Source organism: Choristoneura fumiferana, chromosome 25, assembly GCF_025370935.1.
Source record: "Choristoneura fumiferana chromosome 25, NRCan_CFum_1, whole genome shotgun sequence".
Taxonomy (NCBI): Eukaryota; Metazoa; Arthropoda; class Insecta; order Lepidoptera; family Tortricidae; genus Choristoneura; species Choristoneura fumiferana.
Window position 1 is genome coordinate 6,974,702 of NC_133496.1, and position 25,647 is coordinate 7,000,348.

The following is a 25,647-nucleotide window of genomic DNA, read 5'->3' on the forward strand; positions in this document are numbered from 1 at the left end:
CGTGAAGAAAGTGACATTTAAGTTATTGCCATTATCAATAAATGTAAAAATTCAAACGCGTGAAAGCTGTACCTTATAAATAAGAAATTAACATATTTATTTTCTTCCTAAAATATTTTTTTGCAATTTAATTTTTTCCTGGTAAAATTAAAGAAAAAATCGTAAACCTCAACTTTTGCCTCTATATTCATGTTTGCGTATAATGAGACGAATTATTGCGTTCAGAAATTAACAATTTCTGGTGACGATATATTATTAAATTATATTAAGTTCATGTATTACTTAAAATTCTAGATTTAATTAAAAATTCACTATGTTCAATTGTGTATCTATATTATTTAAATTAATTCGAGTGGAAACCTTTGGGTGGAACACCGTTCTACAACAGCGCCAAAGTAAACATAGAACCTTCAGCGAAGAATTGATTTTACGTCACTATTCAAGCGCTTGTCACGGCGCAACATTTGAACACGAGCAACCAAAAATATCTACATAGAACAGTAAATATCGAATCAAAATGTACCGTGGTTAATAATCACTGTCAGAAAAAACTAATAAACAAATCTACTAAGGAAATACATTGAGCTTACACCCCATTCCGTCGTACAAAGGTAAGTCTACGCTTAAAAAAATAATAAGTATTTAAATTATTCCACACTCCTAATACTTATCGATTTTGCTGTTCTAATATTACTTTCTTTCATTATATCTTAAATAGTTCATTACCCGTATTGTATTTTATATCGTTTTGTGAGCAATATTGATCCTGAAATTTCGTCTTCTTGTTTCGTTAGACAATCAAAGAAAATGTATGATAAGAAGGTTGTGGGTCATGGCTCAGTTAATACACTATCTTATTGTTATTTTGATGCACATTAAAGATTATGAAACGATGTGAATATTCCAAGGTTTGTTAAAAACAGTGTGTTATCAGGTGGTTTCGATACTTATTTCGGGCACTGCACCTTAACTACCTTGTACACTACAATGTCAATTTATTCCCCTTTTATAAAATCTTCGAGAGTAAAATAGTGGGTATTTTTTTGTCAGCATTAGGTACATTTTATTTATCGAAAAATAGAAGTGATAAAATAGTCAGATTTTTGTTAACATGATCTTTATCTTTATCGCACTTGAATCGTGAATTACGTAATCATATTTTAAGAAAGTGTGGTTCTTATCATTACGATTCAAAACACGATAATGGTCTCGTAAATAAAAATCACTAATTTATTAAGTACCGTTTGTTTATCTATATTATTGCGATTAAATATTTATTGTACGTAAAATGAGTGCCAATTTTTTTTTAAACACATTTACGCGTACAATTAGAATTAGATACTTACTTAGGATAGGCCGGCGTAGATGTTCTCCAAATTTTCAGTATATCTTTTTCGGCTCTACCTACATCTTAAAATGATGTGCCTACACAATTTTAACGAGTGTTTAAAATCTATCGCTTTGTTAGTAATTAACTATGTATATTTCATTAGACTTATCGTAGGGCAGAGTGCACTGTCATTGTTTGATTACGTTTCGGCATCTTGTATACCTAAACAGGGTAAAGTCAGTTATACTTACACTTGTCTTGTTAAGCGATAACTGTGTTTTAGTGACGTTGATATTGGGTGGTTTATACCTACTGAAAAAGATAACTAAATCATTTATTGTATCTATGTTTGCTATACGTGAATATTCAAGACAAAAGGAGTTCGGCGCTCCGCAGGTAGTCAAATATTCAAATACGTCACTATAATATACTTACATTTTATAGTTTTCGTTCGCGTAAATTATTAAATATCCAAGTTCCGAGATTCATGTCCAACAGTGGATGTACTAACGGCTGTTGTGTTGACCCCAGATTGGCAATGTAAATGTATTGATCGAAACACTAAATAACTACGTAAACTGCCACCGTCAAAGTCAAACGCGGCACACTCATTAATTAGTCTCTTTCAGTTCCCAAATCAACAATGAGCAAACCAATCGACCTAAACGGCTCCCGCTATGACCAAGACACCTACATAGGCCGTGCAAAGCACTTCTTCATGCTCACAAACCCCATGAACATATTCGCCACGGCCGAGCAGCTCCAGGAGGCCAAAAAAATCGTGGAGACCTATCAGTAAGTATTTTGACATAATATCTTTGGAAAAAAGCGTGGTGCCTATAACGCAGAATAAATGATAGTACTACCTATACCTCGACAAGTTATGTCGCAGGGAGCCTTTGCTGCCTTATCAATATTTTAGGGCGGGTCCGCCGTTGTGGGGCACGATGGGCATGCCCTAATAACCCTTTGTGACAACACACTTTCTTGGTCTATTGAGATCGATAGGCTAATGTCATGATTAGCGGAAAAAAGGAAAAATTAAGTTAAAAGTCGTTCATGAGCGAGTTCGTACTCCGACTCGCACTTGGCCGAGGGTGGCTGTGACCACAACCTTTTTTGAGGGCTGGATCCGCGCCTGGTTCCACCGAGCGTCACGGTAGGTATCTGAAACAGAGGGTCGTGGGTGATTGTACTCTACTCTCTCGCTTTTACTATCGGTAATGATGGACCTCTAACTTTATTGAGACTGGCAATCTACCTCAAAATATAAATATTACTTATCTTTTAAAAAAACAACTGAGTGACGAACAATCATCGTCCAAATGTGTTTGTAATTATACACCTGTGTTTACCGAAGTGATAGCACCGTCACACACAACGTTTCGAATCTGCAGCAAGATGTTTGGAAAACATGTACTTAGGTACTTTCATGGCCATATCAAAACGTCCGTTTTGTCAGCGATGTATTTGCTAAGTCAAAATACTGCACCATTTTGTCATTGACATTCCAGAAGTTAGTCTAAATTAACTTAAGACTTATTGATTCGCTGTAACGCTGAACTTTGATTCATAAAGACACACTGTACGAATCATATCTATAGTACAGGTTTCATTAAATAAACGTTCAAAATTATTCTGGAATATTTAAACAAATAGGTAGGGTTAGTTTGACTGAATGAATACCCACGTAAAGGCTTCTGACCAGAATTTTTGATTCCAAAGAGTGAGAGGGACGGTACGAGTACGACACGACTTCGATTTTCGAATTTCGTAGTAGCCCCGCACTGTTTAAATCCGCATCTTTATCCATCCATAGGGATTATTTTTTTAGGTATCGCCACTATGTTTATGCTATCGTTCTGCAGATATTCCAAAAGAATGCCTGAGGGTTACAACGAAGACAAACTGTGGAGCATGAAGTATCTGTACGATAGCGCTCACCACCCGGACACGGGCGACAAAATGTTTGTACTTGGCCGGATGGCTGCGCAGGCGCCCATGAACACCCTCATCACAGGCTGTGAGTACTTTAGCTTTGCGCCATTTAGATGGCTAGTGCTGTGAGACTCACTCATATAAAATGATATTGTAACGGATAACTCACGGCTTAAATCGATTTTAGATCGATATGATTCGGGCTAATTCGTAGCCCTTCTTGCGTTGCGTGTTGCGGCAGCCGCCGAGTCGCGTAGGTATGCATTAGACATAGAATATACTCATACTCACTCCTACGATTATTAGTTACCTAGTCTATAAAAAGTTAATACGCTGACTAAGTCTAGTTTTCCTTTAGGTCGATAAAAATTGGTACATATTCAAATTAATTGGTTAAGTTGAGCGGGCGCGCGCGGCGTCCGTAGTACCTGGCGCCCCGGGCAGCCGCCCCTTCCCCCCCCCCTCACCTTGCACCCCCTTAAATCCGGCACTGAGTGTAGCATTAATAATAATAATAATAATGTTTATGGACAAAAAGTTACATTGTTAATAGTTATAACATGAGATGAAGGGTGATTAGTCTAAATATACGACACCCTGGTGTCCAAACTAGGCTGAGCCTGTGTCTTAGACACCAGCATTGTATGTTCCCTTCCATTCCCAGGTATGATAACGTTCTATAAGACGACAGCTTCCACCGTGTTCTGGCAGTGGTTTAACCAGACGTTCAACGCTGTGGTCAACTACACCAACCGCTCCGGGACCACTCCTATCTCAAAGTCGTAAGTTTCACTTTATATCAAGCCAAGTAACCAACATTTCAAAACCATTTTCGACCTTTTGAGTCCACATTTTGGTTCCTAGATCTTTAGCGGTAGGTACCATCAGCCAAATATGTGGTCTACCATCCTAAAGTTGATAATCGTTTGCATGTCATAAAACAATAATGCCAATAGACGTGTCTGTCAACTTGAAAGTTCGACTTTAGCGACATATTCATTTGATAGGAACTTGTTTAAAAATTGAAGGACCACTTCTTTGGCTGATGGTACACCAGCACCATATCTGACACGACAAAGCTTGCATAAATATCTGATAAGACTATTTCTAGGGCCGGTAGAACGTGTCAGCGTTCGCATGCTCCGCTGTGGCAGATATGGTCACTACTTTGAAAAAATCTCGTATCTCAAATCAACAAAATTGAACCTTGACCCAATGGTCATAAAGAGCACTCAGAAAAGTTATCCATTTTGAGATACGAGTATTTTTTTAAGTAGTGACGATATATTGATGTAGGTGACTGTAGGTAAATAGATAGGTCCAAGGTAAATTGTTGTATTGATTTTATCTGGTTAGAAGGACCACGTAATCTGGTTTCTAAAGAACAAAATGTTCGGTTCTCACAAATGCGAAAGTTTGTGATTTGTTTATGATTGCATTAATTACGCGTAAATAACTTTTATTAAATAACTATACGTGTGTTAGTTTGGGTTAAAGCTGCGTATCCACCAATAATGTGCGAAGATGAGTTGCAAGGAATATGGTTTTCATTAACCAATAGAAACGCTTTATTTACGCATCCCCGCACAGCACATCTCTGGTGGAAACAGCTGAGCGGAGCGAGGCGAGGTGAATTAAATCCTCGCACATTATTGGTGGAAAGGGACCTTAATTCCTGTAAATCGAATTTAAACTATTTCCAGTGGTCGGATCGACTTGAAATTTGGTTTATTTATATGTAAGTTGGATGACCACGCAATTAGAGTCAACAAAAACTTACATTGTATTTTATTTCATAATATACATACTTTACCCGCCGCTTCGCACGCGTAGACTATTTAGAGCTAGATCTGGCTGTTGCATTGAAACTCCGGGATTCGACTGTATTTCCATGGCAATTCCCAAAAAACATCGTGAATTTGCAATATAAGACATTTCGTGCCACATTTCATGCCTGTATCTTAGAGGTTGATTCCTATTGAGGTATCTATTTTACAGAGATTTCACGTTTCATTCCAGACAGCTGCTAGCGTCTTACTGCTGCGCGTGCGGCGGCGCCCTTGGCACTGCTCTGTTCCTCAACAGCAAAGTTAAGGTAAATCATATACTAGCATTTGCTCGCGGCTTTGCTCACGTGCACCATCAGACACAGCAATTGAATTGAAAATACGGGGTTTTACTAAATTCCGACGCAAATTCCATTAAATGACATAATGGGTTTCATTAATTTTTCATGAAAAACATCTGTGCACAATGTATTCGAAAGATCCAGCTATCTGCTCTGCATAACAAATTTTACTTTTTTTTTACATATAACTGACCGTGATTAATAAAATATATAATATTTTTAGGGTTCCGTAGCCAAAATGGCAAAAACGGAACCCTTATAGTTTCGCCATGTCTGCTGTCTGTCTTTCTGTCCGTCCGTCCGTCCGCGGCTTTGCTCAGGGACTATCAATGCTAGAAAGCTGTAATTTTGCACGAATATATATGTAAACTATGCCGACAAAATGGTACATAAAAAAAAATTAAATTTTTTTTTTACTGTACCATAGACGTAAAGTGGGGGTGTTTTTTTTTCTCATCAAATCTTGTAGTGTGGGGTATCGTTGGATAGGTCTTTTAAAACCATTATGGGGTTGCTGATGTGTGATTTGTTTGGAAAATATTCAACTTTATATTGCAAGTTTTCATTAAAATCAAAACCGGTGGGTGAAAAATTTGAAAAAATTCAGGATGGTAGTAAATATATCAAACTTACAAGGAAAACTATAACGGTTAAGTTTTCTTGAAAATTATTAGTAGTTTAAGAGTAAATAGCAGCCTAAGGTATAGAATATACCTAAACTTGGAAAATTCCGTACAAAATACGAAATCCTTAGAAAAATATTACTTAATTTTTTCGTAATGGCTACAGAACACTATTTCGGGCGTGTCCGACACGCTCTTGGCCGGTTTTTTACTTAAAACTGTGCTGCCGTTTTAGCGTGAACGAGGAACGTGCACACACACGCACATGCGCACGTGTCACACTACTCCCCTTTTTCCCATTCCAATATAGGTAGAATTTTTAATTATGATATCACTCTCAAACACTCTTAAATACTTACATAATAAACCTCCCAAGTACCCAAATATTCTATATACCTATTACCTATGTATATCGCGGATCGGTGTATGTCAGGTTGTCAAGCAGTGATTACTTACCGGAAAAAATATTTTTAAATGTGTCAACAAAATAGTGATACACGTAGGGCAGGAAAAATACGATTTTTCACACATCAGTTTTATCAGTACGGAAATTATCACTGTTATCAGTAAACAGCTGACGTCAAGGAGGTGTGTCGACGAACATTTACTTGTCTTATATAACAGACGGGCGAAGATGAAGAGCTGTTGGAATTTAGATTGTATGTTACATAATTTAGTATATTTACAACACCACGTAACATTATATCAAAAGTGTCTGAGGATTTATTACATAATATTACTATATAATGTACTATACATGATTCATTACTTGTATATAACTAGAGTACCTGAGTATTAAAAAATTCAATAAACTTAATATTACTTTTGTGAAAAAAAAATGTTTTTTCGTCAGTACAAGAAAGTGAAGACCTTTAGTCTTTTATAGTTTTAAACAGGTGCCATCAAGTGGGCGTAGAATATCAAATAGCTTATTTAGGTTTGCTATAAATGGGGAATTCCAATACGTCATCAAACAGATCGTGTTTGTCACGAAGATGAAGGCATGAAAGTTTACTTTACACTGCTATACTAATTGATTACGATATTATGCATGTCTGAAGATTATCTTTGCTATTAGTATTACTTTAGAAAAAAAAACATATCGGTCAGTTAGACGCTCATTCTGGCATCAGTTTAGTCCTAATTGTGGTTTTCCGTCATTCAAAATTGATTGACGAATATTATTGAATGCCTACGAATAATAATTATTCGTAGTTGAATGCATTTAATTTTCATCAGTCCGTGACGATAATTCTCTCGTCATTCTTATTAGTATGAATTTATTGAGGTGTCCCGATCTCGTTAACCCACCTTTTGAACAAAGCCATTGTATTCTATTGTACCCTAAACCGCATAATCCTCAGTTTAAAATGAACGGAAATATAAAATAAAATAGCTCATTGAAATAACGTTTCCATTTCCTTATAGAGCAATTTTATCTTATATTTCCGTTTATTTTAAACTGAGGATTATGCACTTAATGACATAAGTAATAAAATACAATGGCTTTCTTCGAAAGGTGGGCTGTTAACGAGATCGGGACACCTCAAAAAATTCATACTATATCAGAATGATGACTAGTTACAGAAGTAACGTGGAACATATATGTACCTAATTAAGAGTTTCATATTTAAAGTTAACGTATAGCTGACGATATAGGACGATGTACGGATATAGTGATTACCTAATCAAGTGCATATACCTATATGCACTTTGTTGTGTCAGATATTGGTGCTGATTGTACATCCAGTGCCGTCGTCTGATTGCAGATGGCTTTATTTTTATTTGTTTTGTTCCGGGCAGCACATGAAGCCGGTGTACGCGAGCATGGTCCCGTTCGCGGCAGTCTGCGGCGCCAACTTCATCAACATACCGATGATGAGGAGCAAGTCAGTATAATACCTACCTTCTGACACGCTATTACAGGGGTTCCCAAAAGTAAATCTTAGTATTTGCAATTAAACACTTATACACCTCTTTAAGAAATAAGTTCACATTTGTACATCTTATTAACTATTATCTTGTTATCTGTTAATTTCATGTATTTTTATGTACAGTCGAACCATTTCATTCCTGACCCACCGTAGAACGTTCTCACAGTACCTAAATGTCATGATAAATTCCCTTGTCAAGCAATGCGATGTCACTATGACTTTTTCTACAAAAAGGTTCCACAGTGGGCCATGATTCAGTTGTTGGTTTGAGTGTACAGTCGAGTTCATAAACACGCTTCTACGCTTCTACGCCGTAACAATAGAGTCGTGTTCAGATATTTTTGATCAAAATTTTGCTCACAAGTTTATGAACTCGACTGTACAACAAAGAGTTAACAATACAATACAAATGATCTCTTTTTGTCAGTGAGCTGATACACGGCGCAACAGTGTTCGCGCCGGACGGCACCAAGATAGGAGAGTCTAAGAACGCCGCGCGACTCGGCATCTTTCTGGTGTGTGTGTCGCGGTGCTTCATGGCTGTACCGGGCATGAGTGAGTATGAGTGTACCTTTTACCCCCTGTTTCACCGTCCATTGATTAATTTTATTTGACGGATAAATGTGATGCCGTCTTCGTCTATTCGAACAACATCCGTCATATTTATTCGTCAAATAAATTTAATCAATGGATGGTGAAACAGGGGGTTAATCCCCTAAAGTATCCTAGATATACTGAGCGGCAAAAAATTCCGTTGCTATAATTTAAACCACATTTAATTTTAGGCTGCGTTGTCACCAGAGATGTGCGAGGATGTGTTGCGCGAAATCTTTTTCATGAACTAATAGAAACGCTTCATTTATCTATCCTACAACTAGTGGAAACAGCACAGCACAGTTCTAGCGGAAACAGAGGACCTACTCCGAAATTCAATAATCGAAGTTCGTATCGTACCGTCCCTATCACTCTCGTATTAAATAGTATAAGTGTCAGAGGGACAGAACGACACGAACTTCGATTTTCGAATTTCGGAGTAGCACCGCAGCTGAGCGGAGCGAGGATAGGTAAAGGAAGCGTTTTTATTGGTTCATGAGTCATGACATGAAAAACACCTTCTTCGCACATCTTAAGGCTCAACACTCAATGCAATTGTTTTTTCAATTGCATCGTGTTAATCAGTAGCATTCATCATCACCATCATCTCAGCCGTAAGACGTCCATTGTTGGACATAGGCCTCCCCCATGGACCTCCAATGCCTTCGGTTGGAAAGGGCTTGCATCCGCCTTGAACCCGCGTCACCAGGTCATTCGTCCATCTCGTTGGTGGACGTTCTACACTGCGCTTGCCGATCCGCGGTCTCCACTCGAGATCTTTTCGGCCCCAACAGCCATCTGTTCTGTGCTACATGGCCTGCCCATTGCCACTTCAACGAGCTAATTCGCTTGGCCATGTCGGTGACCCTTGTTCTTCTACGTACTCGTATCTCCTCATTTCTGATTTGATTCCGTAGAGAAACTCCGAGCATAGTTGTCCATAGTAGCATTCATCATCATCATCATCATCATCAGCCCGAAGACGTCCACTGCTGAACTGAACAAAGTCCTCCCCCATAGAACGCCACAATACACAACACGCCACTTGCATCCACCGGTAGCATAGTAGCATTAATGTGGGATAAAACAGGTTTTTTTTTGAGACCAAGTATACAATCATGTTATGAATATTATGTTATTCCTTTTGAGTAGGTTAGTTGGTGGACTACATAGTGTGTGTATTTCAGCACTGACCCCCCTGGCCACTAACTACGCCCGGCGGCGCGGCCTGTTCTGCAACTACCCGAACGGCGTGCTGCCGTTCCAGCTGGGGCTGGTGGGGCTGTGTGTGCTGATAGCGACGCCGCTCTGCTGCGCGCTCTTCAAGCAGAAGGCGACGCTGTCTGTGACCAGCCTCGAGCCGGAGCTGCAGGTTTGTTAACCTCCAGGGGCCCGGGCGAGTCATGCCCTTGGCGCGATTACTTCGCCGGATTCTTGTTTCGCCGGGTTTATGTTTTGTCGGATTCTTGGTTCGTCGGAAATATTTATATGCAGTCGAATCGACATGTCAAAATACGAACAAGAAAGGGCCATAGTTAATGAGTATATGGAACAAAAACAATTGTTATAGAATGTCTTTACGTTTTATGCCAATTATCATAATTATATTAATACAATAAATGTTTTTTTGATAATGTACTTAAGTCTATATTCAATACAAGAGTAAAAGAACAATATTTCCATAGTTTTAACTAAAAATTCCGGCGAAACAATAATCCGGCGAGTCACTCCCAGCCACAGTTATACTTTTTTTTTGTGTGTTCTAGACTGTAAGTTCTAGTCCTATCTAACATCATGTACAAAGTGTCATATTGATCAGAATTCAGAACTACAGATTATACACGACATGTTTCAATCAAGAAATAACGTCCGATTTTGACGAAGATTTTTCAAATGAAAAATAAATATTAAAATAAAGTGAATTTTGGTGAAAAATGTGATTAGACATCTAGTTAAAGGACACTTTTAATTATAGATAAATGTGTTGATTCGATCCAGTGAGTGTTAATACAAGAATTTTGATGAAATCGGTTTGTTTACACTTGTAATAAATTGGATAGGCATAAAGCCGGGGTTATATTAGAGCCACGCCGCGTGTCGCAACGCTGCCTGACTCAACGGGCTGTGATTATACTACAGTATCGTGTCGCCGCGCGTGCTGAAATTTGCATGAAATATGGCGTAGCCACGTGGTGATGATACTAGCGCGGAGCGAGCCAACGCGTCACTTCCCCCATCACCTAGCCCACGCCGATCGAAATCGAGCGGTCTGCGTGGCGTCAGCTCGCTCGGCGACACGCGGGGCTGTGCTAATGTAACCACGTTCATACAAAATGTATGTAACCGATTGCAATCCCACGCGTTGCGACACGCGGCGTGGCTCTAATATAACCCCGGCTTAACGTATAGTTGAGATTTTGGTCTTTGTCCAGAAGCCACGTAAATCAGAAAAAATAATTTCTGAAGTAAAAACCTAGAAAATAAATACAAATATCTGTGATTTAACACACTACAGAACCCAAGTCAATACTTTAAGACGGACTCCACACGGCCAAAAGGTTTGACACACATAAATTTTGGTTTGACTCGTAAGCCACATTCGCAGGTTTGATGCTTGTTGAAGACTGAACCAAGATTGTTTCTGACCCAAATTTTTTTTTTCAGGCAATCATGAAAAAGAGGTATCCTAAAGCAGAAACAGTCTACTTTAACAAAGGGCTGTAAGTCATACTATGAAGCAACTGGAGTTTAATTAACAAAAATCAAGTAGATAGAAAGCATTTTTCCAAAGATACATTCCTTAAAAGTGATGTTTTTTAACTGTTTATATTACGCAATGTATTTTATTCCGTATTTATTTTACGAACATTGTTACGACCGTTTTATTTGCGGTATTTTATTGTTATAGTTTTTAGACATTTTTTTACCTTGCGTATATCGATCAGAAATGGCGTTCTCCATAGCTCTTGAACTCAATACGTTTTAGATGGAAAACTACAAGTAGCGTGGAGTTTGTGCGCTTTATTTCTGAGTTGACCTTTTAAAAGGACAACGCTCAATTTTATTTGGTTGTGATACCATTTGATCTGAACGCTTGGTTGGTTTTTGTACGTCAAACGTTCTCTATAAGCAAAGCTTGGTCACTGCCATTCTGTGCTTTTTAAAGGACCCCACACTCATGCGCGAATGGGCTGTGCGATGAGAGTAAGTTATAAATTGGAGCTTGATCGCCCTGAGTGTGGAGCCCCCGAGCCCCGGTGTCAACATTTTGCTGTCCTGTTTGGAACTTTGTTAAATCATTGAAGTTGAAATTTGATTGTCCTTTAAAAAGGATGCTGGGACTTGGTTTAGGAATATGTCAATTGATAGTAATAATCGCAGACAATAATGCTCTAAAGAGCTATGTTTTAGCCTAACCGTTGAACTGCTGTAACTAGATAATAGAGCCTAAATTGGACGAAGATGTACAAAATAAATATGTGGGCAAGTGTTTCCATTTGTATGTTTTATTCTCTATTCCTAGCATTGAGTTTGTATATATTTTATACTTTAATGGATGTATACCTAATTTATTATGAATAAAAATACATCATCTGCAATTATCGTTATATTAAAATATAATTACTAAGGCAAATTAGAAATTACGGTCTATGAATACAGACTTAAGATTTTCTATAGGAATCTTACATAATCTTTTCCTTAAACGTAATTATTTTAAGCGACCTAGAACACATTTTTTTTAATAAATTATATTAAGGACAATCATTTTAAAATTTCACACCACGATTCTGAACTTCATTCAATAAATGCTCCAACCGCCGCACTCACAAACAATAAATATTTAGTACCAATTTTCTATAAAAAAGTAGAAAATTGAAATCCATTTAGTTTAATAGAGAATATGCAAGCATTTTTTAATTTTTTAGAAAATATATATCTTAGTTATTTGAGAAATTGAGTCGAGGAAGTCTTAAAATATATGGACGATTAAATATTACAATTAGACAGAGAGAATTGACACGACTGTACTACGGCGTCATATGACACGTCGCCCACGAAAAGTTTATACATCTAAAATGTCATTATTCTAGAAAGAGACGAACCGTGGATGTACCTAACGCAAACTTCATTGCCCGTAACTCTTCATTTTGAACTTAAAAGTATTGATTATTTTTACGTCTCATTCGTTTTTATTTTCAGTTTGCAAAAGTTAAATTATTTAGGCGAAAAATTATATTCCATGCATATTCCCTATTATTTAACATCTCAGCGTATGGTGGTATGTACAGTTTGACCTACAGTCAAGCATTGTTAAAATGCACCATTTTTTTTAAACGAGTCAAGTATGGATTGTAGATGAAAATCTCTTACAGGGAAAAGTTGCAAAGTGCCCAGCTTTAAGCCGTAAATAACAGTTCCCAATCCCTCCAAAGTGGCAATAAAGTAGCAAGTGTCTAAAATAATTTAATAAGTTAACAAATAAGTTTGTTAACATTGTATTTTTATGACAGATAAATAAAGATTATTATTATTATTAAATATTATCCTAAAGTAACTGACGTGAGAAAACGCGAACGGTGATTTAACCTCGTGCGTAAGACCCATATCACAGTCTATTATTAACATTTTAAATCTAATGTCAATCGGTTAAAGTTGACATTTGCTTCGACTTATATGTCCTAAGTTTAGGACTTTAGTGTTAACGAGGTTAGTTTACGTAATCTGTTAAAAACATTGTTTAGTGATTTTACTCTGATTATCGTTATAAATCTTTCTGTATACCTCCTCGCTCCTTGCTTGCTTGCCTTGTGTACCTCTTTAACACCTTTCCACGGACTCTTTTGCATACACAGAAATTGTCGTCCTTCCTCCTAGATTCCATAGAATCAAGATTGTCAACGCCTCTTTGTAAAGAATAAATTGTAAACATAATTTCTCGGTTCATTGCGCAATCGAGATGCGCAGCGCACGTTATCAACACGCGCATTGTACTAGAACAAAGCTTCAAGATGCCGCCAATTGCTCGTGCCTAAAATACCATGTTACCAAAATACCAATTTTTCAAAATACTACATTGCCTTTTAACCACATTTCTAGCTTACCAGATTCTCGTTGCACCTCATTATAGAATCGAAGATTAGTGAAGGAAGTTTTTTTTTGATTGAATGTATAATTTTGGACATCTGGTATAATGGGAATGTAATAATAATAAATAGGTAATGTAGTTTTAAAAAAAAAAAAGTTTTTTGGGAATGTGGTATTTTAGGCACGAGCGCCGCCAATCGCCTGTAGTTGAGGTCGGGCTTGTGGAGCTTACTTTAACCTTTTAACCGCCAATACGTTTTCATTCGTACCTGCCCGTATCGCCACCTACCCCGAAACTATATGACATTTTGTTTTGATTATAAGACTACGGCGATAGTGGCTGACATTGGGTGTCTTATACATTAGACTACGGCGGTCAAAAGGTTAATAGGTAATTGATTGTCAGTAAAATAAATCTCGATAAAATATATCTATTTACAATTTCGTGCCCTCTGACTGTAGTCTGGTAATTGGAAATATGCCGTATTACCACGAACATGTCTAACGAGTCAGTACTAGACATGCATATGTAAATATGTCAGTTTATAGAAAAATTTAATATTAGGCTTGTCTAACATGTTTAGTTGTTTGTGGTAGTGGTAGGAGTACCCAAATGAACGAATAAATAAATACGTACCAAAATTACTGCATTCTGGCACACAGCACATTCACTCATCATTATAACTAATAAAAGCATTCAAATAATCCCCTTGAGTTTCAAGTAATATTTTATGCTGCGGCAACATCGCCGCGCCCACGGCAGCGACGTTGACGGAGTTGACTGGCCCAAGAATGGGGTCCTCTTTGCGCCGTTTCCTGTTCTTCTTCTCCCACGGTTTATATGGTATCTTTAGGTGGACGGTTTGTATGTGTAGCTTGACGGCGGTGGACTGTGTGAAGCGGCGGTTGCAGTGTTGGCATTGATAGCGCTTCTCGCCGGTATGCACCTGTTAATGTTATTGCGCGTTTAGTAAGGTTTTTTTTTTGGAGATTATGACGTGGTAACAAGATCTTTGAGCCAAGTTTTTATTTTAGAGTTTAATAAAGTTGTTTCTTAATCTTCGTAGTGCTCGAATTATTTTATCGATATCGATAAGTGTTCAAGTTACATACAAATTTTAACGCTTTACTGTCATTCAGTACAAATCGAAAATACGCAACATGAATGAATTGACGATTTTGAATTCCTACCGAAATTACGAGTAATACGGTATAAAAATAATTTTCTCAAAATGTAATTGTGTTGTGCTAAAAAATAGTTAGAACCAAATTTCTTTTCGACTTTCATATTTTAAACACTTTATACACACAACTATAGCATCGTAACACCGAAGTTATTTTTATAACATTTGTAATAACGAAGCAGCGTGTTAATTTTATGTCCTGATTTTAGGACCTCAGGACGATATTTGATAAATGTCTATATTCACTTCTTCCTTTAGTTTCGATACCAACTAGAGATATAGCTAGCACAATATCGTTTCAACAGTCCTAATGTTATACGGCGTAAACAAAAAAAAATAGAATAATTTACTAATAACAAATAAACTTCTTATTCTTATTCATGATTGACTTGTATAATTTCTAATTTCTGTACTTGGACCGGAACAAGTATAATTTTATTTCTAGTCCTAAAATTAGGACGTTGGGTCCTACAAGGATAGAGCGAGTCTATATTTGGCGAGTACTGCCTTTTCGCAACGAAAAGTTTGGCAACCTGTTTCATTTCGCAACTTTTCATTTTGCAAACTCTAAAACTGTAAATATTTCAGGATCTATTTCAGGGCCATCGTGTAGAACCCTTTAGGTTAGGTTTGGTTAGTTTTATAAAAATCTTGAAATATTTACAGTTTCAGAAATATTAAACAGATGGGAAATGAAAAATTGCGAAATGAAACAGGTTGCCAAACGTTATTCGCCGAAACATTAGTAAACCCTATATTTGGCTTTGATGATCTTTTTGTATATTTTTGTATCACATTGTTAATTTGAGATAAATAAACGAAGAAAATATATTACCACAAGATGGCGGTCGCGGTTGCTGGGCATGCTGAAGCGGCGCTCGCAGTGCGGGCACGAGTACGGCTTCTCGAGCGTGTGCGTGCGCATGTGCACCATCAGGTTCGCGTATTGCTGCAACATCACATTAATCAGTGTCGATTGTTGCCATTCAATATTGTTAAATGCGATGCCGTCTCCGGCCATTTAACAAAACAAATCATACCTACATTCATACCTACCTACCTATATTCATACCTACTCCTTTATTGGTAATCGGGACAAAATTCTATTTGTCGTCTTGTTTTGGTCCCCGATAAAACGTGACGGAATAGAGTTATTTCTATGGGACATAGGGGTTCTTAACGTAATTACTTAAATAATTTACAGTAAGTAGTATTCTTTGGTTGAAATTTAAGGAACTCGTCAAAAGTCAGACATGTCCTGGGACAACTAAGCAAAGCTTATAATTTAATGTGGGTACTAGGCAACGAATAAACATACATTGGCGTTACACCAGCGTGTCGGTGTGTGTACGAATGTATATTTTTGTCTGTATGTATATGCGTTTTACCTTGGTGGTGTGTCCGCAGACGTCACACATGTACCGCTTGAGGAACTCCGCGCCGGGATGCTGCTCGGCATAATGCTTCCGCGCTTGCACGTCGTTTGACAGGTGTTCCGAACACTGCGACAAACAAACATCATCATCGCATACGGAGAGGGCTTGGGCTGTGGCCCCCACGCAGACCCAGTACGGATTGAGAGTTTCACGCACACCATTGAATTGCTTCGCAGATTTCCTGATGTTCTCCTTCACCGATAAACTCATAGTAGTCATGGTAAATTCTTAATGTAATTTCGCACATGAATTTCGAAGCGCTCAGAGGCGTGCGCCCGAATTTGAACCCACAATCCTCTGCTTGAGAGGCGATAGGTCAAACCACTAGACTAGCACGACATACGCATCACAAGTTCCAAATTTTAAAAAAATCGTTTGACCAAACCACTAGGCCACCAACCAACTTACCAAGTCGCAGCTGGTGGAAGTAACGGTCCCGTTGTTGAGCACTTCGGAATTGTATATGTTGGAGCGCGGCCGGCCGCGCCGGCGCCGCTCGCTCGCCGCGCCCGCGCCGCGCCGGACCGGCTTTACTATAGACCTGCCGTGCGTCAAACATATATTTCAACTCCGATTATTGGAAGTGGAAAATGCTTGTTAAATTTTATACCATAACAATCGCTAGTCATAAAGCCTCTGTTAGGGTAGATTTTGCTGATCAACAGATACCGGCCGATAAACGATTGATCGATTGGTGTAGTAGAAACTATGGATCGATGTATACATCGTTTTTTTAGCATTAGCAAAAGGGTAAACAATCTTGGCAAGTCTTTTTAAAAATACAGTAACTATTACTTATGATACCAAACTAATGTAAATGATCATATTTCCTTGCTAATTGTTACATTTATTTTGCTGTGACTTATTTTTCAAGTGTTTTGCAATAAAAACAATTTTTCATTTTTTTTCATTTTTCAAAAAGACACGTCAAGATCGCTTACCTTCTTTCAAATGCTAAAAAAATAACGAAGTATAGACCAATCCATTCTACCATCGATTGATGGCGTTGATCGACGATCGATCGGTCGGTGTGGTAGAAACTGCCGATCGACGTCGACTAATCCTTTCTACCATCGTTCGATTGCATCTATCGACGAGCAATCGATTGGTGTAGTAGCACCCTTACAATTCATATTCAAAACGTCGGAAATAAAAAAATACACACATAAATACACTTTTATAAACTATGCAGGTGTTACAAAAATACTCTTGAAGTTAAAGAGGGGAGAATATGGATTGTAGAGGGAAGGATGACAAACTCTTACGGGAGAAAAGTAGCAAGAGTCTGGCTTTAAGCAGTAAATAACAGTTCCAAATCCCTTCTGAATGTCGGTAGAGTAGTAAGTGTCTAAAATAAAATACCATCATACCCTACGCTATCTTGATGGGTACTGAGGCTGACTGAATTAGCATGACAAATACGAACGTTTACGAAAAAATACGATGGGAAAGGAATAATCACTACATTTGAAAAACTTACATACTAAAGATGGCAAGGGCTCACTCACAGATTAGTAGAAGCATGCTTATTGGAGCTGCCAAGGTGAGTGGCGTACGCTGCCTCGTTCAAGAACTGTATGTTGCAGTCCGCACAGAACAGCGGGTCGTCAGGATTCGCCACCGACTGCTCCATTATGTCACGCTCCTGGAACAAATAAACCATCATTAACAAAATCATCAGCATCATCATCACCATCATTATCATCATCGTCATCATCATCATCTGATATACACTGAACAAGAAAAGGTGCCTCTATAGCATGTAGACATGAAAAACTAAGTATGTGTGTGATCATACTACATATCATTATTCTGGACACTGAATACATTCCACAAATAGGCACGTGCCTCTTCTAATAATGACAGGGCTTGGGCTGTAGTCACAACACAAGCCCAGTGCGGATTGGTAACTACACACACCAAAGATTTGCTTCGCATGTGTGTATAGGCTGTCCCACACACCTGACAAATAATAGGTAATTTATAAATGAAATATTACACAGTACAGTCCCAAAATTCACAAAACATTCAAATTTGTCACCATCTGTGCCGAGGGTTACCACCTTTTGGGAAAAAATCAGGACAGTTGATAACTCTGTTTGATTTCGACTAAATAGTCAAGTTTGCTGGGAACATTTACTATTGCATACCTGAGTACTGTGAGCCAGTTGCTTGTGGCAATACAGTCCGTTCTCGCTCACGAAGCTGTGACCACACATGTTGCAGATGTTCGTGGACGGATGCTTAATCCTGATGTGGGTCAAACGTGTGGACGCTTTCCTGTAATAAATTTAGAGGTGAATTATTAACAGATCGATTAGTAAGAGTAGTAGAGTATTTTTTAAGTCGTAACCAAGCAGTAACGGTATTTTTCTTATGAAATTGTGCGGTTGTGCGAAAAAGGACAAGTGGACTGTAGGAAAAACTCCCATATTTACCCTTTGGAATAAAGCATAAAGTTTATTTTTTGCCAATATCCAATATCCCACAAACCGAAAAAAAATTTAGTAGTATTTCAAGTTACTTACTTAAACTCTTTCTCACAATGTGGGCACTGGTACGTAACATTCTTGTGCCAGCGATAGTGCATATGCGCTTGACCTCTGCAAATAAGAAAATGATCAAAAATAAGAAATATCGCTAGATGGCGCTAGTATCGTAAAGTCCGTTTGACATTACAGTCTTGCTTGCTAAAGTGAGCCACTTTTTTTAATAAATAGTCTGTTCGGCTCACTCTCATTAATTGCCTAATTTTATTTGTATTATATTCTAACAGGGGTTAATCTGTATAAGAGCTTTTTGGGCTGCAGTCTAGAGTGCCAAAGTCAAAGTCAAAATATTTATTAAATTTAGGCTATAACAAAAAAAAACTCAACGAGGTATATATTTTACCGAGAAAAATACTAGGTATATTAAATATTGCCGTGGGTATAAAGGACCCCCAACCCCCATTGGAGACCTATAATATTATAATAGAACAGAGTTTTTGACAAAATGGCAATTAGTTGATTGATTAGGTAGTCAAATAATATTAACAAGTAGTAATAGCCCAGGGCCCCACAAACTCACTGTCCGCATCTGGATTCTAAGCTCACTGTCGAATACTCACTTATTGAAGCAGACGAACTTGCAGAGCTGGCACGAGTATTTGAACAGGTGCGTTATGTTCATGTGCCGGTACACTTTGCGGGGACTCTTGAAGTACAGTTTGCACATGTCGCATTGGTACGCGCCCGAGTACTCCTGGAAACGGTACCCTTTAATCGGAGTTTCCCAAAGTGGACCAAATGGACCCCCAAGGGTTCCACGGGAGAACAGACGGGGGCCCACGTTGGCGTTAAAAAGAATGGGAGTGTGGGAATATGGTACTCATAGAATTGAAGCAGCAAAGGGTCCACCGAAAACAGTAAAACTTTAAAAATGGTCTATGAGAAAAAAAGTTTGGGAACTTCCGCTTTAACTCTTAACTTAAATCAAAGCTAGCCAATGGAATTTCAGGTGGTCAAAAGTCTGATGGGCTTCGCTAACTCGCGCGGGTGCATGGCTCGGCTTGGCGCGGCGTGCTTGTTTCATGTCATCGCATAGAACAGCGCTACGTGAGGCGGGGCTCTGCTCTATAGAAACAGCACGCCGCGCCAAACAGGGCCTTCCGTTTAGGCGCTATGATTCATGTATGGTTCCACAAACACACATAGTGATCAAACTTAAACACCCCTCTTTTTAGGCCACGGTTAAAAATAACGACTTGTGCATTTTCACTTTAAATGTCCCTTAATTATTTTATTTTCAGAATTAGGCAACTTTGGGTTCTTCTCACTCAGAATCATTTGCATCGTTGATTTGGATGAAGAAAAAAGTGTCCCTAATTTTTTTGTCTGGTTTGTAACTTTTTTGTCATACAGACTAGTGATGTAACGAATATTCGCATATTTTTGCATATTCGCATTCGCATTCGCAAAATTTCTGCGAATGTTTTGCGAATATGAATATCAGAAAAAAATAGAATTATTAGATAATAGATAGGTTAATAAAATCAAAATACATTAATTTCTTAAAATAACTTAATCTCGTAATCACATTATTAGTCTTCACTTAATCATTTGGTATTATTTATTTATTTACTTTGCGATGCGTTCGTATAAACTGGATAATTCTCGGAACAAAGTACAAACGACAATTTGGCGCCAAAATGAAAAACTGAATATTCGCATTCGCATTCGCGAATGTCGGTAGCAGATATTCGCATTCGCGAATGTTCAAAAAATGACATTCGTTACATCACTAATACAGAGTCGTTACAAAATGGATACATAAAATTTTATGGAAAATTGGGCATTTTTTCTCAAAATCAATAGTGCTCATGATTCTGAGTAAGAAGAACTTAGAATTACCCAATCCTGAAAAAAATAATTAAAGCGTCATTTGTCTTTTAAAGTGTAAACGCGCACTTACAGGATCATGCTTCCTCATATGCTTGTTGTATGTAGCGGCAGCCCGGAAGCCTCTGTAGCAGAACTCGCACTTGTACTCCGCCTCCATATAGTTTCTGGACTTCTTCCGTTCCAGGATCAAGTCATACTGCTCCTCGTGCTTCACCGGAGTGTAGACCGGGAAGTCTGCTGGTAGCTTTGTGATCTTCCTGAAGACAGCATACGGTAATGTTTATATTTAAAACATTATTTTGAAAACTACTGAGAGATTCAGACATTATTATCAAGTAAATATATTAGGGCGGTTTCAGACTAACGTTTTTTCTGTGTGACGGTGTTATTTAGTATACGCGCTTCACGCTCATTCCTGCGTGTTCAACAATCAAAGAAAACAAACCCCCTAACTAACCGCGCTTCCTAAAAGGAGCTTCACGCCCAAATAAAACGCTAGTCTAAAACCGCCCTTACTCAATTATTTGTATTAGAGGACCTAAAGCTAGAAACACACTGACGGCGGAGGCGGAATGGAGCGGTGGCGCCACCGCTCTCTGTGTGCTCCAAGCTTGAGGTCTTATTGTCTAACACACTTGGGTGCGATCGCGAACGTCAGAGCGTTACACAATACGGCCTGTCTAACGCGCGGGTGCCTCCGATCGCATTCGCAATCTCTTTCTACCTGCATCCTAAACCTTGTGAAAGAAAGAAGTGGTGAGGACGATTGTGATTCCGAATGCTACAATAAAAACTCACAGGCCTTACTGTCTTAGAGCAACGCGGGCTTCCTACGGAAGGGAGTAGCCATTCGCCCCATTCCCCTCTGTCAAAGTACAAGCCCAACTGGGCATACGAATTTTATAAAACAAGGCGCGCTCGGATTTCGAAGTATTTCATACTAGACCGAATCGAGTCGCGCGAGTAAGCGCTGTAGTGCTAAAAATGCCGAATTGTTCAGTTTTCTGCTGTAAAAAGAGATCTGAGACATCAAGCTTGCAAAATGATGGTGTTACATTTCACATGGAAGTAAATAGTTATCGTATTATTGCTATTTAATTACATTTAAACAACAAAGTCATTCATTATTGTCGGATTCGTTTACCAACATCAAGTCCGCTAATCCGTACAAATTTCGGATCGGTCTAGCGATAACTCCGACTTTTCGCCGATGAACAACTTAGTGATGTCAATGTGTGAGTTTGGAATCATCTGTACACGAATTATTAGTGTATTGTCGGATTATTTACGTGTTAACGTCGTCATCGTCATTACAGTAAGTTGGCAGTTTTGTTTTTGCATGTAAGTGTGCGGAACTGCACTTGTGTGCACATTTCCCCCCCCAACAAACGCTATTTTAAAGGTAATCTACCGCTATGGCTTATTAATCTACCCTTCCGGTAGGAAGCCCGCGTTGCTCTAAGCTCATTGCCTACACTTGGAATCTCAATCGTTTTCACCGCTTCAGTCTGTCACAGTGTAGTTTGAGGGTGGAAAGAGATGTTGCGGTCGCGAACGTCAGCGTGTAGACAGTACCTACGGCCTCTGAGCAGGCACGAATAGTGCCTACAACTGATCACGAAAACTAGGCGCAAAGGTTGCGGTAAACAGCAACTTTTTCATTAGAAATGTCACATTTGCGTATGTGGCAAATACGCGAACCTCACGGGCCAAATTAAAAAAAATACGTCACAGGGCATTGCAATACAAGGAAAAATTTATGTAGTAAGAGAATGTTTTGTGGTTTATAAAGACTAAAATGGCTCAAAAGTACAATAGTATCGGGTTGTGCCTTTTCGCAGAATTATTGTTTGCCAAATGTTTCATTTGCCACTAAGTCTCAATTTTCTTTGAAACCAAATTTCTTTCTTAGCGTGTTTTCTTATGCTTTTATAGAATACAGTAGGTTAGGTTAGGGTTCAGTGGCGAAGCGTCCATAAAACTCTATTCCCACTTGCTTGCCCAATATTTACACAATAGAACAACAAGATTATATGAATTTATGAAAGATGTAAACGATCTTTACCACGGAAATATCTGACGCCATGCTACTGTTAGGTTTGTATTATGAAAGTAAGACCCAGTTTAGACTTGCAAGAAAAATCGTGCAAGTTGCATTATATTGTGGTGCTAGATTGACATGCTTGTTGGATTAACGGCCTCTCAATGTAATGCAACTTGCACGTCTTTTCTTGCTAGTCTAAACCAGGCTTTACGAAAAAATATAGTTTCAGAGAAAATCCTGAGTTGGCAAATGGAATACTTGGGAAATGGGAGTTGGGAAAAGGCAGCTAACGCAATAGTTTACATACCTGACCGGCCGGATGGTGACCACTCCCTTGACTCGCTTCCCGCCCTTAGTGCTGAGCCACTTGGGGCGGGACTCGTACCAATTGGCATTCTTCTTCTTACCGCGCTGGAGGTGAGCCCAGATATAGTGCTGTTTGGCTGAAAGACTGTTCAACAATGAATAAGCATCTTGGTATTATGGTTTATGCTTTCAATTACATCTAAAAAGCACCTGAGATGATATTGCCTAAAAGTTGCTACACACATAAGGGGTAGACATAAATCGGCAAACCTTTCAACCGCCAATACGTTTTCATTCGTACTTGCCCATGTCGCCACCTATACCAAAACTATATGACATTTTGTTTAAGACTGCGGTGAAAGGAGCTGGATATTTTGTCTTTTATGATTTAGACAATGGCGGTTAAGGGGTTAAAAATGATACCATACCAGCCAACAAGAACAAAGAACTATCTTTATGTATGATGTGATGATCAAATCGGATGACGAAAATCGGATCTACCATCAAGAATTACCATCAAGTTCACCATTATTTTCATAGAAAGCGATGCCGAAAGCTTATGGGGCTCCTCTAATTTTTTATGTAATTTTTTTTTGCTGTAGCAACAATAAAAATAAGAATGTATGACGTCTAAATTTCAGTTGTCTATCAAGTAGGCAACAAAAGTAAAATTGTAGAACTTACCGATCAAAAGAGACTTCATTGCACTTCTTACACTCATATTTATACATGTGCTTCTCAGTGATGTGTGTCTTGAGTAGATACTCCGTCTTATAAAAATAGTTGCATAGAGCACAGAGGAAGCTACCACTCACATGCTGAAAAATAAAGACATTAAGAATATTTAGTGAAACTATTATTCAAATTAAAATTATTTTTTGCAAGACCACAGATAAATATCAAAGAAGATTTTTATATGTTATAGTATTTCTCACCTGATCATGCATACGTAAATGTGCAGTCAACCTCTGCTCTGTGTGATATCCCTTGTTGCAGACTTGACATCGAAAAGCACCATGACTAAACAACCGGTACACATCAACAGCAGCCTGCGCTTCCTGATCCGATATCACTACCATACTGGCATACTCCTCGTCTAAACTAGATCCATCAGCTTCTAATTTATTTACAGCCTTTTTTTTAACTTTAGGAGGAACTTTCACCGGTGGCACAATCTCTTCAGAATGATCGCTATGGTTATTGTCATTGTTATCAAAATAATCAGATTCTTCATCATCTTTTACTATTGATATTGACTGTTCTAAATCTTGCTGCTCAGCTGACGTAGCTTCCTTCTTTTGACTGACCTCATCATCAAGTTCTTGTTTTAGTTCTTTAGGCATATCTATGACTTGGGTTGAGGATGTGCTGTGATGGATTATAGGTATGTGTTCACCTTCGTAAACAGCTAGACGGTTAGCCTTGGTCCACTGGAACTGTATTTCCTCATATTTTGTGTGGTCTGTATCTATGAAAGATAGAGCTGGCATAATGTCCAAACGTTCACCATCTATAGCCTCTAGTATTCCTACATTAATCTGAAAAAAAATATATGCTTGATAAGTATCCTGCACTGCACATATTCCATTCCTCAAATTTATGTAACTACTTGTCTGGTTTTGATAAATGAGATATTATTCAAATTAGAAAATAAGTCACAGCAAAGAACAATTATAGAATTTGATATAATTACTAATATTAATATAGTTTCGCATGTATTAGACATTAATTCTTAAAAAGTGCTTGTATCATTACATTAGATAATAAGATAGTTTCATAATTTTTGCTTTATGTGAAAATTTTAGCTGTTAGAACTGAAAGTTGTCAAAATTGTGCCTTCAATGCATACTATGCATGTGGAAGAACAGTACCTTCGAACTCACCTCTTTATGTCTCAGTAAAATTTCTTGCAAAGCAAAATGCGCGCGTTGGCATTTTTTCCTAAACTTAATGAAGCGTTTAACATACGCTGAGCATTCGAAACACAAATATTTTGGCATCCCAGAGCAATCAGCAGTCTGAAATAATACCAACTACGTTAAACGTTTATTCAATAAGAACATGGTGAAACACATATATAATAAAAATTATAAAACATAATTCTACTCCTTACACGACAGAAGCCTAAAAAGCAAAAATATTGCTGAAGTTAAAATGAATTTTGATTGGAATTACAAAAATTTACACGTAAATTATACCTTGAGTCCAGACACTAAGTTGTATTCATGCCGTAAGGAGCCGGAGTCCATGTTGTACAGCGTAGCATTAGTGCTGAAACATGCTGTGCAAGCTTTTAACTCCAACATTTTGAGGACTTAATTTATCACGTCACTATGTAAATTAAATTATATTAAAAATTATCATAATTTTAACAATAAACAGCCGTAACATCATTGACAAGACAAATTACATGAGTGAGTGAATGGCAATATGGCATAGGTACTTATGACATATAATATACTCTTTGGTGAATGGAAATGGAATGCATGCACAGACTAGACTAAACTGTGTAATTATAGTAAAGGTGCGGCCACATGCAGCCGCCTGACGCTCGTTTCCTGCGTCAAATCTGATCACGTGACAATAATATAACGACAAAGTTGAAAATGTTAAGCTTTTTCGCTGGAGAAAAAAAATACAAAACAATACAATACAAATATTCT

The 25,647-nt window shown here is 38.1% G+C and overlaps 2 protein-coding genes across 3 annotated transcripts; one reads left to right on the forward strand and one right to left on the reverse strand.

Annotated features, from left to right (window-relative positions):
* The first annotated feature begins 417 nt into the window (after positions 1-417).
* On the forward strand, positions 418-12,043 carry Sfxn1-3 (Sideroflexin-1-3). 2 transcript variants are annotated; one of them, XM_074107435.1, is made up of 9 exons: positions 418-611; positions 1,960-2,125; positions 3,199-3,353; positions 3,933-4,050; positions 5,288-5,363; positions 7,823-7,908; positions 8,381-8,508; positions 9,735-9,919; positions 11,212-12,043. In XM_074107435.1, exons 2-9 carry the CDS (start codon positions 1,974-1,976, stop codon positions 11,269-11,271), a joined length of 960 nt encoding a protein of 319 aa, XP_073963536.1. In that variant the 5' UTR covers positions 418-611; positions 1,960-1,973; the 3' UTR covers positions 11,272-12,043. The 2 variants fall into 2 exon arrangements, with proteins under 2 accessions (XP_073963536.1, XP_073963537.1); XM_074107436.1 differs by lacking the exon at positions 418-611 and adding an exon at positions 1,579-1,726.
* Positions 12,044-14,087: 2,044 nt separating this feature from the next.
* LOC141442445 (uncharacterized) lies at positions 14,088-25,395 on the reverse strand. Its single transcript, XM_074107434.1, has 14 exons — positions 25,183-25,395; positions 24,868-25,002; positions 23,920-24,522; positions 23,669-23,802; positions 22,986-23,129; positions 20,705-20,891; positions 19,362-19,495; positions 18,781-18,855; positions 18,403-18,532; positions 17,761-17,897; positions 16,661-16,793; positions 16,205-16,318; positions 15,652-15,765; positions 14,088-14,579 (listed from the first exon to the last, which is right to left on the reverse strand). The coding sequence occupies exons 1-14, from the start codon at positions 25,288-25,290 to the stop codon at positions 14,301-14,303; spliced, it is 2,427 nt and encodes an 808-aa protein (XP_073963535.1). The 5' UTR covers positions 25,291-25,395; the 3' UTR covers positions 14,088-14,300.
* Between the last annotated feature and the right edge of the window lie 252 nt (positions 25,396-25,647).